Below are 14,668 nucleotides of genomic sequence, written 5' to 3'. Positions count from 1 at the left end.
CCCCCTCCCCCTCCCCCATACACCTCATATTTTTTCTTTTAATCTGGTGTTCGATATTTTATAAAAGTTTAACTGTTTTAAATTAGTATTATGTAGGATTTTATTCGAGAGAAAATATTTTCTATTAAGAACTTTACATATTTATGATCCGAATTTAAAATTATGTTTTAGAAAAAATAAAATCTTAGTCTATTATATTTTCTTGATGGTACACTCACAGGCGCAACCTTATTTTATTAGTCTATATGTTCATGATTCGAATTTAAAAACTCTGATTAAAAAAATAATAATCTCTCTGCATCACTGGTGGTATACCCGCATGCACAACGTCACTAGTCTATATATTCATTACTCGAACTTAAAAATTCTAATAAAAAAAACAATCTCACTGCATCACATTCACACACAACGTCATTAATCTACATATTCGTAACTCAAACTCAAAATCTCTAATTAAAAAAAGAAACAGTCTCTCTCCGTCACATTCTTTGGTGGTACATCCACACACAACCTCACTAGTCTAGTCTACTTTTTTATTTTTCATACAAAAAATAGTAAAGTCCAGTCAACCCCCCCCCCCCCCCTCACTCAACCCCACACCCACCCCCTACCACCACAACCAAGTGCTCAACTCCTTTTTCTTCATTTTTTTAATTTCTCTATGCATATGAAATACAACATTTGTTCCTTTGTTCCCTCCCCTTATTTCACCTGAGCTCAGAGAGTATATGCAAGTCTTGTACATAGATTTTCTTGAAACCCCTTATCATTTTCTTGAAGTTTTCAGCTTTCTGACTGTCAAAGCCAAAAACAAATAAAAAATGACCTTAAGGTATGCTCCCCATATAGTTATTACTATATTCTTGTCTTTTTCTCTTCAAATTGTGTTTTCCCAATTGCCCACAAATCAAATTAATGTCATGAGAAGTGTCTATGATCTGTTTCAGAATGATACTGGTGATTCTTTTGTATGGAATGGAACTGATAAAGCTTCAACCCCATGTTCTTGGAAAGGGGTTTCATGTAATTCTGATAATTCTTCCCTTACCAAAGTTACCTTTTCATTGTTCTCTATTTCTAGCTCTGAATTCTTGCCTTTTATTTGTCAAATTGGTACTTTGGAGTCTCTTGATGTTTCCCTGAACTTTTTGAGCTCTATCCCAAATGAGTTCATCACTGTTTGTGGGGGAATTAGTGGGTTGAAATTGTTGAACTTTAGTGGGAATAGATTGGAGGGTTTTTTGCCTACTTTCACTGGTTTTGGAAAGTTGGAGTCTTTAGACTTTTCTTATAATAGCTTGAAGGGAAAAGTTGACTTGCAGTTGAATGGATTGAATTCACTCAAGAGTTTGAACCTTAGCTCTAACAGGTTTAATGGTTCAGTTCCAACCAGTCTTGGAAAATTTAATCTTCTGGAGGAGCTTCATCTTTCTGCAAATGCTTTTCAAGGTGAATTCCCCACTCAAATTGTGAACTTTGGCAACTTAACTTTGATTGACCTTTCTCTAAACAAACTATCTGGTGTAATACCTGATAGAATAGGTGAACTTTCCAAATTGCAAGTCTTGATCTTGTCAGCCAATAAATTGAGTGGCACCATCCCACAATCCCTTAGGAATATCACAACGCTGACGCGTTTTGCTGCGAATCAGAATTATTTTGTTGGAAATATACCCTTTGGTATAACCACATACCTGAGGAATTTGGACCTCAGTTTTAACACATTAAATGGTACAATTCCTCAGGACCTCTTATTCCCAATGAACTTGCAGTTTGTTGATCTCACTTCCAATAAGTTAGAGGGACCTGTTCCTTCAAACATGTCGATAAATCTGATCAGGTTGAGATTGGGGCAAAATGCTTTGAATGGGTCATTTCCATCTGCTTCTTTTGAAAGCCTTCAAAGTTTGACCTACTTGGAACTGGACAACAACCAGTTAACTGGACCAATTCCTTCTGAATTGGGGAAGTGCCAAAAGTTGGCCCTTTTGAACTTAGCTCAGAATAAGCTGAGTGGTGTAATTCCTGTTGAGTTGGGTGATATGTCTAATCTTCAGGTACTGAGTCTTCAATCCAATAACCTAGTTGGAGAAATCCCAAGTAATATCTCACAGTTGAACAGATTGCAGAAACTCAATTTCAGCTCGAATTCGTTGACTGGTTCCATACCAAGTTCATTATCAAGTTTGAGAAGTCTCACAAACTTGAATTTGCAGGGGAATAAACTAAGCGGTCGAATTCCGGTTGACATTAGTAACTTAAATGTGCTGTTAGAACTCCAACTTGGAGGGAACCAACTCAGTGGGCCTATTCCTGATATGCCATTGAGTTTACAGATTGCTTTGAATCTGAGTCACAATCTTTTTCAAGGACCTATACCAAGTAGTTTTTCTAGATTGACTTCATTGGAAGTTTTGGATCTCTCTTACAACAGGTTCTCGGGTCAGATTCCAGAGTACCTGGCCGGAATGAAAGGCTTGACTAGGTTGGTGCTTTCAAACAATCAACTGTCTGGAGTTGTTCCAAAGTTTGGAAGTTTTGTCATTGTTGATACAGATGGAAATGGGGTTCTGATCTATCCTTCACCAGTTGCTCCACCACAAGCTGCTGCAAAAAAGAGAAAATCAATAGTTGTTGCAGTTGTTGTCCCAATTGCAGGTGTAGCAACAATTGCCATTTTCGTGGTGATTGCTATTTCAATCTCTAGAAGATATTACAGGATCAATGATGAACATTTTCACTCAGGAGTACAAATTTCTCAATCCCCTGTCGTTCAGGGAAAGGTTTTAACTGCAAACAGCATTCACAAGTCAAATATAGACTTCACAAAGGCCATGGTAGCAGTGTCTGAGCCCTCAAATGTTGTGTTCAAGACAAGATTTTCAACCTACTATAAAGCTGTTATGCCGTCGGGTACAACCTATTTTGTCAAGAAGCTTAATTGGAGTGACAAAATATTTCAGTTGGGAAGCCATGAACTATTTGGGGAAGAGTTAAGAAATATTGGAAAGCTGAATAATTCGAATGTCATGATTCCACTAGGCTATCTTTTGGCTGCTGATAGTGCTTACCTCTTCTACGAATTTGCCCCCATTGGCTCGTTATATGATGTTCTTCGTGGTAGCTTGGGCTACTCGTTAGATTGGGCAAGTCGCTACAGCATAGCTATTGGAGTAGCTCAGGGTTTAGCTTTTCTTCATGGATGTGACAAGGGTCCAATCCTCCTCCTCGACCTTTCCAGCAAGAGCATTCTCTTGAAGTCCCAGAATGAGGCTCAGATAGGAGACATTGAACTCTACAAGGTGATGGATCCTTCGAAGAGCACAGGCAGCTTTTCTGCTGTTGCTGGTTCTGTCGGTTATATTCCTCCAGGTAATGAACTATAACTTGGTTAATGGTTAAATTTTAAGATCCCTCAACATTGATTTGTACTCCTTATTGGTAATGTAACGTTTCCTGTCCTAACCGCCGTACCATGCTTTTAACTCATCTTTTTGTGTTTAATCTTCATATAGTTATTGTTGTTTTCAAACTTAAGACTTCATTATAAACGGTGTTGAACTGTCTTTCGATATCTAAAGTGAAACAGTCTGTCAGTATAGCTTCGAGGGGGAGGGGTGGATTAAAATGTAACATGAGAAGCCTCAAGTTGAGCATATATTTAGTAATGCATTTCCTTTTTGTGTTACAGAATATGCATACACAATGAGAGTCACAATGGCTGGAAATGTATATAGCTTTGGGGTCGTTCTGCTGGAATTGTTGACAGGAAGGCCTGCAGTTAGTCAGGGAACCGAGTTAGCCAAGTCAGTGCTGAGCAACTCTGAGAAGCACAGCAAGTGGGATCACATTCTGGATTCTAGCATTTCTAAGGCATCGCTCAACGTTAGGAGCCAGATGTTAGCAGTCCTCAAATTGGCTCTAGCTTGTGTCAGTGTATCACCAGAAGGCCGGCCAAAGATGAAGAGTGTGCTTCGAGTGCTTCTCCATGCAAGGTAATCGTACGTCAAAGGAAAGTTAAGGAGAAAACAGCCAAGATTGTTTTCTTCTTTTTCTTTTGGGGAGGAGCTGTAAGTGGTGAAGGTGTTGTGAGCTATGCAGAATATGCCAGTTTTGTCAGTTTATACATATTATATTAATGTAAACATATAGATATATGATGATAGTAGCTACATAACTTTGAATATGATGTTAGTTCTCAGTGTAACATAGTCCATTTTTCTTGTTCATGTGTAATCATATATATATCATATCATATTATATTATAAGTGGGTAGCCTCTACTTCAAAAGTTGAATTACAAAAATGTCCTTATAATATCATAATATTTTTAAACAAAAATGTAAATGTACATTATTTATAAATAAAAACTATTGTATTTTCTATTAAACACTACATATTGATTATAATAAAAAATTAATATTCTAAAAAGAAAGAATTTACCATCTATGACATGAATTCATCTAAGATACAATGAACATTTGTAATTAAATGACAAAAGGAAATCAAAAGTTTTGTAACAGTTAAAATGATCATTTAAGTGTACCTCCTTTACTCCTACCGGGTAAAGTTATACAATTCTTTAGATGAATTACATTCATAACATTATATTAGATGCTAAGTATTTGCTTCAAAAAATACTTACAATGGAAGCTTGCGATCGTTGAACTTTCAATTTTCTTTCTGTTATAATTAGCGCAAACTAACAATGAATTATATACTTGGTAAATTAATTAAATTTATCTTATAATATATATCATATTATATTAAAAATGAGAAAGCTTTTTTTTTTTGTACAAAGTTAGATTTACCAAAATACCTATCAAAAATTAAAATTTTATGCCCTTTAAGGATGAGATTAGTCATATAACATTATTAAAAATATATTAATTAATTTCTTGTAATTAATAATATTGCTTCAATTTTTTAAACAACTTAATATGTCATTTATATAAATTTCTATACCTTTAATCATTTTTACATCTTCTTTTTTCAGATTTTTCTTTATTAATTATTTAAAAAACTAATCATACTCAATCTTATTTAATAAATTTCATTAAATCTTAATTAATAATATATTTAATTTCTTATCAGTTACAAGTATTATATATTTTCATATTAACTTCAATTGTATTTGTCTTCTAAGAGCTTCTCTAAAGTTGCATCATATTATAAAAGTTCAAAAGTTAAGAGAAAAAATAATCAAATTTTCAAGAGTTTTTTCTCTTTATAAGTTCCTCCAACTCTTTCACCCCTTCCTTTTTAGGCAATCTATTTAGTTATTTGACGTGTTTGTAGTTGCATCTCTTTTGTATAGACTATTCGTTTGTAAAAATTTATTTGTTGCAATTAATCGTTACTCTGATAATATGTTTGTTGTACTTTTTAATTGTCAATATCTCTATTCATTGTTGATTTTTGTTTGGCTTTATGTATTTTTTCTTCTTTTTCTTATCGACACACTCAAACAATCTATTTGATTTGCTTCCTTCCATAGATTTACGGTTAATTTCTATCTATGTGGTTGGATTTTGAAGGTCTTAACGGCTTGCAAGAATGATAGTGTCACGACCCAAAACGAGTCGTGAGTGACACCCACACTTAACCTACTAGGTGAGCGAACCAACAAATCTAAACCCCAACACTTACCAATCGTTCAACTATGAATGACAAAAATAATGCGGAAGATCCAAAACTTATTAATGTAACCAATTAAATAAGCTTCTAAAGTTAACACTTATTATCCCCAAAATCTGGAAGTCATCACATCAAGAACATCTATCCTCAAATTACCAAGTCTAAGAGTATTTAAGAAAACAAAATAAGTAAAAAGATGATCCATGTCTGAAATTCAAAGACATCAGAACGTGAATGAGAGACTACAGCACGAGCTAGAAATAATAGCTCACCCTAAACTCTGATAGCTCACCCTGAACTCTGATGTGCTGGAGACTGACTAGAGCTGAGGGCGAGTCGAAGTCGATGGTACACTTGCTGCACTCTACAAAAGAACAAGAAGAAGATACAAGTAAGGATCAGTACAAGGAACACGTACTGAGTAGGTATCATCGGCCAACTCAAAATAGAAATCAATATACATTAAATAATAATATAAGATCAACTACAATACTTAACAGGTGGCAAACAACAAGCACATGAACCATTGACAACAACACCATAATAGGTACACCATCAATCACAACATCAAGCACACCTATGAGGACTCATGCCTCCACACCATATCCATTTAGAAAATAGGTTCCTTGAGATTAAGTATATTAAGTTACTTCAAGATTCTTTGCCTTTAGTGTTATTGTGTCGGAACGTGACACTCCGATCCCATAATACCGTGTAGGAGCATAACACTCCGATCCCATAATACCGTGTCAGAACGTGACACTCCGATCCAATTATCTCATTATTTTATTTCAGCAAGCCTTCTTTTTTCAAGGCGTTATTTTATTAGAGATGGTTCAGGATTAGAAATTCAACACTCTCATAATTTTTATGTCAACCACAAACCACACAATCAAAACATACAACCACACAATCAAGTACATAGGAAACTTTACAATATCACTCAATACATATCAGTCGCTATTTAGAGTTTATCTATCACATAGAAATAAACCATAACCTATCTCCCCTGAAGAACCGAGTCAAGCAACTACTTCTCCAACACTTTTCCTTTCCTTATTGCTTCCGAACCCTTCCAATTTATCAAGTATATATCACACAAGGTGTATGTTCACAAGGCCATAAACATTCCGATTATTCTGTATCTAGTCTATACCCATCAATTCACCTAATCCTATAATCACTTTCTTAAAGTTTAAACCTAAGGATAAGCCTTAGTTCTTTCAATTAGCATAATTTCAATGAAATTTAAGTAATTCAATACTACAAATATTTAATTACCTATCACAATATACTAAAACTCTACTTATATGATGATGGTGAATAGTAACTTAAAATTAAGCCACTGGTTGCGGAAACCAATGGCAACCATATACTGCAGAAATGCATTCATCATGACATTAGTTAATGATTAGCCAATCATTACTTCAATTGAAAGAAATCAATATCCCAAACAATATAAAAGAATTACATGGCATTGAGTCTATCCAAAAATAGAAAGAAACACACATTCCCCTTTTTCCACAACTAACAAGAATAATTGCACCTAATCTGTACAGAATTCACCGTCTAATTCCACATCTATATAATATATAACATAGGCGACCGTTCCAGCATCCTAATCTTCAAATATTAATTGTTTTTGCTTATAATTTGACCAATCATCACATCTTTCTTCTTAAAACATACCATATAATAATCTATCCCTATTATTGCACCCTAATATTGAAAGCCGAAGGAGAAACGTTTCTACTTGAATTGCTTCTTCAATCCGTTTTTGACAATCGTGCGGCTCCCCTTCCTATCATTTTTTTCTCCTTTCTACGGATCAGTTATCACCCTAATTGTATACCTTAATAATATAATGGGGTAAAAGTGACCCCTTATTTATTTTATTATTATTTCCTTTAACCACCAACTAACTTAATTATTAAAACTACCCCCCTAATTTCATAATTATATTATGAATAGTCCAAACCCAATTAGAACCCATTGAAAATTATTTTATGAAACACAAGGCTTTAGACCTCGAAACGACCAAAAGGGTCGTTACAGATAGAGAGATGGTAAGTTAGTTATCAATTTCTCTATATTTCCACAACTTTTATCATATAAATTATTCTAGCTAGATTGTTTTGATTAATATATCGATGTAAAGACATTGAAGTAAGAGTGCAAAAGAAAAAAGGACAAGAAGTGCGTAGTAAAATATTGTATATGAAATAGAGAATGCATTGAATTCATATATTTTCATTAATTAATATGTGAAAAATGGATATATAAAGAATGACTAAATATCATTCGAACACCTCAAAACAAGGTGTGATTCGATAATTTTTGTAATAACGAATATATTTTTATTTTTTTACAGCACTCATATATATATATATATATATATATATATAACAAGTGGAAAGGCTTAAAGTGCAAAGTTGGATTAACATATTACCCCTATACTAAATTAAAATATTATAAAATATCTAATTAATTAAATATTAAATACCCAAAGTTGAGAAGTTGAAAGAATAGTCATTTTGCCCTTCAATCTAAAACAATTCCTATGATAATAAATGGGAAGATCAAAATCTCAAAGTTGGATTATTATTTTGTCGTTTGCCCATATACTATAGTTAAATATTATACTAATTTAATAATAAGTATAATTTTTTTCTCTGCATGTTATTTAATTTTCTGCTCCTTAAATTTTTAATTTGATAATTGATTGAATTTCTATTTTAATGCTCCTCATAATGCTTACTTTAATTCTCCATTGGATTACTATTTTTTCTCTATATCAAATCGAATGTTATAAAATCTATGGTTATATATAAAATTGAAATTACCACTACAAATTTTCAGATGAATTAAAATTATAGATCAGTTTTTAATTTTAATTTCTAGCAATATCTCAACAATTTTAATTCTAAGCAATGACTCCAATAAAATATTTAAAGAAAAAATATTTAAGAATAAATAGGTACATGTAATAACTATATGATAATGATAAATCACTTAAACTATTTGTCATTTGATATGCACTTCAAAACTCAATATAGAATTGAATTTTCAGATTGATATTTGTATGTTTGTCTTCTTAATAAAGCTTTCACTAAATATATACTTTAACACTTTATCATCTCATTACATTTTCTTCATTTACAGAAATATGATATTTATAATTCACTTATTTTGATACAATAAAATACAAAAACGAAGTGTTGTAAAAATAATTAATTATAATATTAGTAAAATCTCTTAAAAAAAGTTTTCATTTCTCCATCAGATACAAGATATTACAAAATAAAATACTACAGAGTTATTGTAAATATATTGTTTAAAAGTGCAAGTCAATAATTTCTAGGTCTAATTTTTATTCATTATGTGTATTAATACTATACACCTTGACTATTTCCTCATTAATCTTCCACACTTATATAATCTTTTTTACATTCTCAAGAAATTAATGTCATATTTAAAACACTCTTTGATTTTACTTAATCATATCCTAAAAATGGTGTCATTTTATACATTATGAAGAGACTTTTGCCCACTTGGAAAAACAAAAAAAAATCATCTCTAACTGTCACTATATTTCTGTTGGTTTTATCTTTCAGTATTATTAGTTTTAGCTTCATTTTATAACACTAAGAACTTTATTACTTATATATTTTTTTGTTGCTTACAAAAACAAAATATATTGTGTACAAAATTTTACTACTTCTAATCGAGCTTGCAATGAGAGAAGGCATGTTGGAATCTTCAAGGAGATTGAAATCAATCTTTTGACGTTCGAGGTGGAATATTAACAACTTAATTAGTAAACACGATCATTTTAATTTGAATTACCATTTTACCCTTATTTTACCCCTAAAATAAATTAATATTAATATCTATTTAATTAATTAAATACTAAGTAAAAGTTATATTTTAATTCATGCATCAAATAAGATCTTAATGCATCATATATTCATGTACTAATTAAATGTAGATGATGAAGAGTCTAATAACCTTTCAACTTTAATTTGCAAGATAAGTAGGGATAATGAAGAGTCTATCAAACACACTCACACCACATTATATATATATTCCTTCTTTTATTCAAGTTTGTAATCATCTTGCATACTACAGTAGGTCAGTCTACATCCCTTGTAAAATTTTCATTACCAGTTTGTAATTATAAGAATTCTTACTATTTTATTTATTTGTATTCTTTAAAATTTCATGCATATTCATCTTCTTTTTGTTGAGAAATATGTAAATTATGATAGTTACAAGATGAATAAACTCCAATATGAAGTTGTAAATACATATTTATTTTTCACATCTCTATTGTTTTGAGTTTTTAAATATAACTTTGTAGTTGATTACTGTATTTTGTATTCATCCTTTCTTCTATTTTCAGGATATATATAGTAAAGCTAATCACATTTTGTAATTATCATTAATTATTTTGAGGGTAAACATGTTAAATCCCATAGAATAATAATTATGTCTTTTTCATTGTTTGACAATCATTTATCTTTTTAAACCAACATATTTGTACTTTTTCCTTTTTATATGTAATCTCAAATATTCAAAAAATTCATGTACTTAAATGTTATAGAGAGGTACAAAATAAGTGCAAAAGTAAAAATAAAATAAAAAGTGATGTATAGTAAAAAAAAATGACTAAATGATACATTGAATAATATTATTTTAAAATTCATTGATATATATATTATTTTAGACCTATACAACTGTTTGTCTTATTTATTATTATTATATGATTATAGTTTTTTTATACATATGATATGTTTCGTCTAGAGTAAGTAATGTTTTGTCTAGAATAAGTCTACTTTTAACAAAATATAATTCAATTAGTATGAAAATATTTTTGTCTATATATTTTAATGTGATGTCTTTTTTTATGGATGTCATGTCTTTATTTACTTCTTTTTTTTCGTTTGAAATTGTAATTTTTTCTATAAATTGATGGTATACCGCCCAAACATTTTGTAATATTTTTCTTCATACTTATCTTTTTTTATAGAAAATTTATTTTTTGATTATTAAAACTTATGTTTAGTAATTATAATATATTAGTTCCTATGATAAAATTAAATTTTTATTTTTCATGAAGTATTTAATATATTAAACCTCCAATATCTAACACAAGATTTTCATGTTATATTTTGCGCAGAGTTATATTCTTATGTTAAACTTACATATAAAAGGATTTAGATTTGAACTTAGCTATATAAATTAAAATTTCTAATATCAATTAAGGGACAAACGTGCGATGCACGTTCAGAGAACTAGTATTATTATAAGTGTAAAGTTCCAAAATCTAAAGTTGAATTACCATTGTATCCCTATAATAGTTAATTATTTTTAAATATTAGTTCATATGATATTATTATATTATACTTACTGAAATTAATAACATAATAATGTAACGACCTGTTTAGTCGTTTTGAGCAGCAGATTTTATTTCTGGAAAAACAGGCTGAGACGATGGAACCCACGACGGAACGTCATGGGCACGACGGACCGTCGAGGGTGTCTCGTCCCAAAACACTTAGAAATTCTGAAATTTGAGTGCTGAAATCGACTCTCTGAACTCTTGACGGACCTGCAGGACGGACCGTCACAGGCACGACGAACCGTCGTGATCCACCGTTTCAAAACACTTCAACTCTTGAGAATTTGGTACATGGAACGATTCTCTGAACGTCATGACGGAAGTGCAGGACGGACCGTCGTAGGTACGACGGGCCGTCACAGACTCCTTAAGGAAATCGAGTCTTTGACGAACCTGCATGACGGACCGTCGCAGGCGCGACGGGCCGTCACAGGCGCGACGGGCCGTCACAGGCGCGACGGGCCGTCACAGGTTGCGTAATCCCAGTTGAAGTCAGAATTCTGGTTAAGTTTTAAAGGGACGTTTTTGACTATTCCTGCTTTAATTATAAAGTTAGTGGGTTAATGTTAATAAGTCTAATTACTTGGGGGGTTAAAAGAGGTAACCTTAAGTTAATTAGTGGGTCATTATTGCCACCTTTTATTCTTAATTATATACTAATTAGGGTAAAAGAAAGAGGGTTGGAATAAGAAAAAGAAAAGAACAGAAAGAGAGAGAAGGGAATCGATAGAGAGAGAGACGATCGAGAAGGGGAAAAACACAAAGCTTTTGGGAAAATTTGCTTGCTTCATCACGAATCTTCGGTGGAGGTAGGTTTGGTTTTCATGCTATTCGTAGTAAACTCTTAATAGCGAATGATATGTGTTAGTAGTATTGTGAACCTTCTATATGCTTAATTGTATGCTCGTATGAATGATGTGATTATGTAATTATGAATAAATAAGCATGATGAAGCTATTAAATCCCAAATCTTGAAAAGAAACCCTAATCTACTCTGTTAATGATGATGCCTTGGTATAAAAGAAGGCTTGATGAATGAAAGTAGTGAGATTAGGGGATCGGGTGCCACGTTCCGGTACCAGGATAGTATATGGATCGGGTGTCACGTTCCGGTACCAGGATAGAATATGGATCGGGTGTCACGTTCCGACACCAGGATAGTATATGGATCGAGTGCCACGTTCCGGTACCAGGATAGAATATGGATCGGGTGTCACGTTCCGACACCAGGATAGAATATGGATCGGGTGCCACGTTCCGGTACCAGGATAGTATATGAGGATCGGAGTGTCACGTTCCGACACCAGGTTAGTATATTGAGGAGCGAAATGTCACGTACCGACACGAGGGGAATAAAGATAATGAATCTTGAAAGATGTTAATATATTCAATCTAATGAACCGAATTCCCAAATGAGTATGGTATTGAGGTTTGAGTCCTCATGTGTGAACTTGACGGTAATTGTTAATGATATAGTACTTGCTGTTGCTACATGTTGAGTATCATAGTTGATTTTATGATATTACTTGATATATATTGTTTTCTATTTTGAGTTGACCGATGATATCTATTCAGTACCCGTGTTTTGTACTGACCCCTACTTTTATGTTTTCCTTCTTGTTATTTGTGGAGTGCAGCAAACGTGTCGTCGTCTTCAACTCAACAGTAATTCTAGCCAGTCTTCGTCACACCGGATCTTCAGGGTGAGCTAACGCTTCTAGCTTGGACTGGATCTTCTCCTTCATGTCTTGATGCCTTGAACTTCCGGCATGGACTAACTTTTATTTGTTTTAGCTTTTTAGAATACTCTTAGTTTAGTACTTTGATCATAGATGTTCTTGTGGTGATGACTTCCAGATTTTGGGGATAATAATAGTTATTGATTTTATTAATGAGTTTAAGTCTTCCGCATTACTTTATGTTGATACTACATTGAAATGTTAAGGTTTAGATTAGTTGGTTCGCTCACATAGGAGGGTAAGTGTGGGTGCCAGTCGCGGCCCGGATTTGAGTCGTGACAAATAAAAATCAAATTCATCTTTGAAAGTGCAAATTTACCGTCCTTCATTATTGATAAGCTGAATGCACTAAAAACTATTTAATATCCTCGGAAGGTGGAAGAGTGAAAGAATTCATAATTAATTTCTAGATAAAATTTTACTAGATAAAAAAGTATATATGCATTGGAATAAATAATTTTAAAAATAAAGCAATAATGATTTAGCCTTTTAAGTTACCTACTTTTATTATGCTCTTTAAACCATTCTCATTATTTTTTTTTTAAAAAAAATACTCATATTAAGGTGTTAGCTAGTTAGGTTAAACATATCAAAAGGTCACTTCTTGGATCACTTAATTTGTAACGTTTTTATCTTCTATTAGCATATTCTCCATTTTCCTATATTATATATTATACTTTCTCATGTAATCATGTTATCTTTATTATTTTTTTTTATATGAGTTTGTTATGCTCAATGTTTTATTTGTCTTTATTTGAACTCATCTAAATTGTTGAATATTTAAACTACTAATAAATTTTTAAAATTTGAATTTTTTTTATGAACATACAATTAAGAAATGACGCTAATATTTCATAGTGATGATGCAGTAAGTGAAGCAACACAGATTGAACTGTTTCAAGTGATATCAATTTTCAGGTAATAAATCATTGTTACTTATATGCAATTAATTATTTTTATGTAAGTTGATATGTTCTTAATAAAATTTTGGTTTGATTTTTAAACAAAAATCATTTTATAGAAGTTGAGACGGTAAACTTAATTGGATTCTTGAAAAAAGAGAGTCTTTTACACAAGGACAAGAAGGACTTCTAGCTTTATCACTGCAGTCATGACAATCAATGGAATATCTTACAAGACAAAAAGTCGATGTGATTCTGTACAAGTGAATCCAACTCATTAACAAAAAAATTAAAGAAAGATAGAAAAAATGAACATGAAGAGAAGAAAAATGAAGATGAAGAGATTCAATGGTGTCTTATAAGTTGATGAACCATTGTAACTTCATTATTTTTTAAATTTACGAGGAAATGTGAAATGTTGTTAGAATATGTGCGACCACTACCAGTCAACGAACCAAGTCCCTTGACACAACAAGAACAGTGCGGAAGATTAAATAATATAAAGAACACAACACAAGCAGTTTACGTGGAAACCTCCTTGCTCAAGGGAGTAAAACCACGACCTGTTGCACAGGATTTACAACCGTCTTCACTAATCTTCTCAAGCAAAAGCGAAATCCGGTTACAATCAATGTGAGAAAAAGTTATTAATCTCAGATCAAGTAATCTACCTATTACTTGAAGAGCCTAAGCGGATACAACACCACCCACTAAACCACCTAACTCTAGATGACTTAGAATTTGACTAAGCAACAAACCAATGTTGCCCACTAAATCAGTTAACCTTAACTGATTTAGACTTTTACAAACCCAAAACAAATATCTGAATCCTTTATAGATTAGGAACATATTTACAATGTAAGTACATAGACACAAAGCTCTAAATACAACAAAGATTCTTCTTTACTCTATTAGGTCCTTCTGTTGAGTTGAACAGTGTTCTTCCTTGAAGATGGCCTTCTGTTATAGCTTGTGAATTTTCAGAGAAAA

General features: G+C 32.2%; 1 protein-coding gene across 1 annotated transcript; it reads left to right on the top strand.

The window, feature by feature from the left end:
* The first annotated feature begins 451 nt into the window (after window positions 1–451).
* Window positions 452–4,265, top strand: LOC101264781 (leucine-rich repeat receptor-like tyrosine-protein kinase PXC3). The gene is made up of 2 exons (XM_004250329.5): window positions 452–3,372; window positions 3,692–4,265. Exons 1-2 carry the CDS (start codon window positions 822–824, stop codon window positions 3,997–3,999), a joined length of 2,859 nt encoding a protein of 952 aa, XP_004250377.2. The 5' UTR covers window positions 452–821; the 3' UTR covers window positions 4,000–4,265.
* Window positions 4,266–14,668: the final 10,403 nt, after the last annotated feature.

Source organism: Solanum lycopersicum, chromosome 11 (assembly GCF_036512215.1).
Source record: "Solanum lycopersicum chromosome 11, SLM_r2.1".
Lineage (NCBI taxonomy): Eukaryota > Viridiplantae > Streptophyta > Magnoliopsida > Solanales > Solanaceae > Solanum > Solanum lycopersicum.
The sequence above is the reverse complement of the archived record's forward strand: the minus strand, read 5'-3'. Positions and strand labels throughout refer to the sequence as shown.